Source organism: Citrus clementina, unplaced genomic scaffold, assembly GCF_000493195.1.
Source record: "Citrus clementina cultivar Clemenules unplaced genomic scaffold, Citrus_clementina_v1.0 scaffold_7, whole genome shotgun sequence".
In the NCBI taxonomy this organism is placed as follows: Eukaryota; Viridiplantae; Streptophyta; class Magnoliopsida; order Sapindales; family Rutaceae; genus Citrus; species Citrus x clementina.
In genome coordinates, this window is record NW_006262075.1 from 3,647,128 (window position 1) to 3,651,905 (window position 4,778).

At 38.2% G+C, this 4,778-nt stretch overlaps 1 protein-coding gene and 1 non-coding gene across 2 annotated transcripts in view; both read right to left on the minus strand.

Annotated features, from left to right (window-relative positions):
* Window positions 1-1,003: 1,003 nt before the first annotated feature.
* Window positions 1,004-1,140, minus strand: LOC112097070. The gene has a single exon (XR_002904728.1). It is a non-coding gene; the product is annotated as a small nucleolar RNA Z247 (small nucleolar RNA).
* Window positions 1,141-3,006: 1,866 nt separating this feature from the next.
* LOC18035789 (probable LRR receptor-like serine/threonine-protein kinase At4g37250) overlaps window positions 3,007-4,778 on the minus strand; it is a 3,419-nt gene continuing 1,647 nt past the window's right edge. Inside the window, 2 exon segments of the mRNA XM_006425921.2 lie at window positions 3,007-3,909; window positions 4,370-4,778. The exon segment at window positions 4,370-4,778 is cut by the window's right edge and continues 82 nt beyond it. Coding sequence (XP_006425984.2) covers window positions 3,224-3,909; window positions 4,370-4,778 — 1,095 coding nt within the window. The 3' untranslated portion in view covers window positions 3,007-3,223.

Consider the following 4,778-nt stretch of genomic DNA (forward strand, 5'->3'; position numbering starts at 1 on the left):
CTGAGAAGCAGTTTTATTCTGAAACTTAGAACTAACAGCAAAAAACATTGAAATGGGTTGAGTTGAGACAGCTGACTCAACATGAGCAAGAAGGCCCTGGTTTAACAAATAAGAAGAAGATTTGTTTGCTGAGACTAATAGCAATCTGTACAATCTTTTTTTAGCTTTGCCCTACAACATGATCAGATTCCTCACCTTGTCCTTAACAAAACAGAAATCATTAGTAAATTCTATCACAACATCATTATCTCTAGTTAGTTTGGATATACTAATCAGGTTTTTGGTTATTTTAGGCACAAGAAGAATGTTGTTCAGCTTAAGCTCAAATTTATTTACAGAACTTTGCATTCTCAAAACAGCACAGCCTGTATGTGTTATGCATAAACCAACACCATTTCCAATGACAAGTTTAGAAGTACCTGCAAAAGATTCAACCATATGCATATTGTTCAGATCATTAGTGAGATGGTGAGTAGCCTTACTGTCAAGATACCAATTTGTATCAGCTGGAGCATTCATGTTAGCTAAATAAGCAGCTTTTGGTCCTCTATTTGGTGGTGGTCTGTAAGCACTTGAAATAATGAATTCTTCCAGCTTCCAACAGATGTTTACAGTATGTCCAGGCCTGAGACAAATCTGGCAAGTAGGTTTTGAAGTATTCCACTGAGGTTTAGAATTCATAGGTGGTTTGCCATTGTTAAAGTTGCCAACTCCATTATTATTATTCCAGTTACCTCCTCCTCCTCCTTTTTGATTGCCTGACTGATAGCCTCTAAACTGAGTATTAAAACCAGTACCAGCACCAGCAGAGTCAGTACCAAAATTTCCTTTGTAATAACCACCATTTCCAATTCCAGAATTATAACCATAACCACTAAAACCTCTTCCACCTGACATGTTATTCTTCTTAGCTCCTCTGTTTTAAGCATAATTAGCCTCAAAATTGTTCTTCATATCTACGCCAGCAAGCATTTGTGACTGTTGTTCAATCCTAGCCTCTTGAGTTAAGAGCATGACATATGCCTCATTCACATTCATTTTTCTAACTCCTACTTGACCAGTAATGTAAGTAGCTACTGAATTATAATCTGGTCATAGTCCAGATAACACATGCAAAATCAGATCATCACTACTTAAAGCACTTCCTGTTGCAGCCATATTGTCAGCTATGTTTTTCATCTTAATAAAATAGTCTGTAATCTTCATATCATTTTTCCTTGTAGAATTCATCATGTACCTTAAATGGAAAAGTCTAGATTTAGATTGCGAGCCAAATTGTACCTCAATTGCTTTCCACACTTCAAGTGATGTTTCCAGGTTGAACACTAGACTTATGATTCCTTCACTCATGGAGGAGAGCAGCCATCCAAGCAGCACCTGGTCTTGAGATCTCCATGTTATGAATTTTGGATTTTCCACAGATCTGAGTTCATCATCAACTCTTTGAGCTATATGAGATGAAGGAGGAGTGATCGAACCATCGATAAACTTTTCAAGCCTATTTCCACGAATTGAGGCTAGAACTTGTGATCGCCATATGAGATAATTGGATTGATCGAGCTTGACTGGTGTATTAAAAGTAAAAGAAACAGTAGTTGAATTTGCAGCAAGATTTTGAGTTTGGTATGAGGAAGAAGAAGCAAGATTTGCAGACGCCATTGTTGGCTCTGATACCAAGTAGAAAATCAATAATATTGAAACAGAGAAAACATAATTTGTTTATTTTTCACAAAATCACAATACAACGAATCTGTACATTATTCTCTTTATATACATCAGTAGTGATTTTAACTAACTAACTTTTATAACTAATCATAAAAGCTAATTAGCTAATTATCTAACTAACTATTTTGCACAAGAAAGACTATAACAGATTCTATTAATCTTCACGTGTGCAAGAGATTACAAAACCACCAGGCTCCAGCTGGCAAGCCATGTCATCCACTTGTATCTGTAAACAGCTGGTGTTACAATCCTCTGCTTCACTGACCATTCTATGCATATGAGCTTCCTTAACAATAGGCAATAAACTTACATGAATGAGGCTGTAATGATCAATGAAACTTGCGTGAACAGGGGTTTAGTTGTTTGATTAGTATTTGTTTGAGGGTATTTTGGTTCAACGTGAGTGTAAGCGATTAAGAATGTAAGAAAATTTTTTATATGCTTAGTTTTGATAATAATTTTTTGAAAGTAGCTACCTAGGTAAATTTTCTAAAATTTGTGAGAAGCTTTTTTATTTTTTAAATATTTTTTTGTTCATTATATTGATGATTATGATTATTATTAGATGTTGACTGCACTAGATCAACTAACTTTAGGACATGACATCAATCTTTTCCTCAACTCAAAACTTTGTTTATTAGGAGAGCTCCATTATTATTTCTACCTGCTTATAACTGATAACATAGTGCTTTATATGAAATACCAACGACAATAGTGTAATATGTACATTGAATGAAAAGCTTTAGACTTCATTGATTCGCAATTTTCAACACATTTGTCTTCTATAGAGAAATGATATAACAAGCCCAAGGAAAATGTGTTCCAGAGGACACTTCATGTCGCCCATCAATAATTTAGCCATTTGGCAAAAGGCTTTGTCAACGACATAATTCAAGCGCCTAATACTGACATTTGCCAATTGAAAGAACTAAAAGAGAAATGCATCTCCAGCTCAATAAAGAAATGTCACCGTGTTTTATATGATATGATAGAAAATGACAGTTATGAATAATAATAAGAAGATAATGTGACTTTGATAATGGCCTTACTTTATTGATTGCATGCAATTATCCTTAGTTTATTGATTGCATGCAATTATTTGCACAAAATTAGATCGACCGAAAATTCAACAAATATACAATGACCTCAGTGCGTTCATATTGTTGGACTACCTCATAACCCACGCATGTGCATTTTGTACTCAAATAAAGCAACCAAATCTGGAAAAAAAAAATTGGAACCCAAAAAAACACAGCAAAATCAAATTAATAGAGACAAAAAGCAACCCCGAATTTCCCAGGACGGATAACTAAAAATGACATGGACAGAGTCCAAAATTATGAAGAAAAATCAGTGTTACAGCAACAGCAGCTACTCATAAACTCAACTCAGTTACAACTTACAATCCAACGTCCAAACCCGGAACAAATAAGGACCTAGCAGTCAATCATACATACATCTCTCTACAATACAAATGGCTCCAAGTCGTTCTTACTCATTAGTGACCGTAAAGGTAGGGTGAAGGTGAAGAAGGAATTTTCTCGAGAGCTTGGAGAGCTTCCTTCATTGATGGTCTCTTTTGTGGGAGAGGAGATGCACAACTGTATCCTAGCTTGAAGCAGGACAACAAGGCCTCCTCTTTGCCCTCAAAATCAGCCCGTATTGCTGCATCGGCGAGCCTAATAGCACGGTTCTTATCTTCAACCAAAAGCCCATTCCCTTGACCCAACTCGTCCACAACTATGACCTTTCCAGTTAGAAGCTCAAGCAATATAACCCCAAACGAGTAGACATCCCACTTGGGATTAGGCTTAATGCTCCGCAGTGACTCAGGTGCATGGTAAGGTGATATGCCTCCTAAAGAGCTTGGACTAGGACTTGGACTTGGACTAGGCCCAGGTCCAAGATCTTGGAAACTATCTCGGGACGCCGTAGACCTCTTGCTTCCGAAATTTCTTGCCGACCCTCCCGCTTTGGAGGAGCTCGTATCACCCGTTACAAGCCGTTCAAGACCAAAATCTCCAATTTTGGGCTCCATATCGTTACCCAAAAGAACATTCCGGGGCTTCAAATTTCCATGCACATGCTTTTTCTCGTGGAGGAAGGCCAGCCCACGTGCGACTCCTTTCGCTATCTTCAGCCGGGCCTCCCATGGTAGATGACAAGGCGATGAGCCCATTTTCCCTGGAATTTCCAAATTCGGAAACACCATCAGTAATTTAAATTATTATTAAAAAAAAAAAACAAGAAGAAGAAGAAGAACAATCAACCAGAGCCAGCATATCTACTGGCGCAAAATAACAAAACTGCGACAAAGACTACTACTAAAGAGTAAAAGACTATATATGGTCATTTTCATCATTTTTTTTTTCAAAGAGAAGTGATCTGTTTTGGAAATTATATACCGCTATCAAGCGCCGTGGGGCTAACGATAGGGAATACACAACCCCTCACTCTCCCTCTCTCTCTCTCACGGAGTTGACTTCTTTCATGCATTAAAAAACAGACGTTCGGTTACACCTACTCCACCGTCGAATCCCAGTCCCCAGTGCACTTTAGCAAAAACCACTGATTTCTGCTAACGTATGCAAAATGCACGACAGAGAGAGAGCAAATAATAAATAATGCAAGAAACAAGACGTACTGTAACGAGCATTGGCAAGGCTGCCATTTGGGACAAAATCATAGATAATAAGCTTCTCATCAACTCCCCAATAGAACCCACGAATACGAACCAAATTGGGGTGCACCAATTTGGCTATGACTCGGACCTGGGTCTCGAAATCCCTGAACCGGTCGACACTGTTCTCCCCAATTCTACGAACCGCAAGTGCAGTGCCATCCTCAAGAACTGCCTTGTACATTATGCTTGAACCAGACGCACCAAGTATATAAGCTGAAGCTTTGAGTAAAGTCTCGAGCTCAAGTTCCTTGTCTCCATCAACGATCACCAATGTCCCTTTCTTGTTTTGTCGCTCATGGACATGGTCTTGCTGCCGTTGATTATCCACACTTAATTTTCGACCGCTATGGTAATTATCTTCAACATCAGA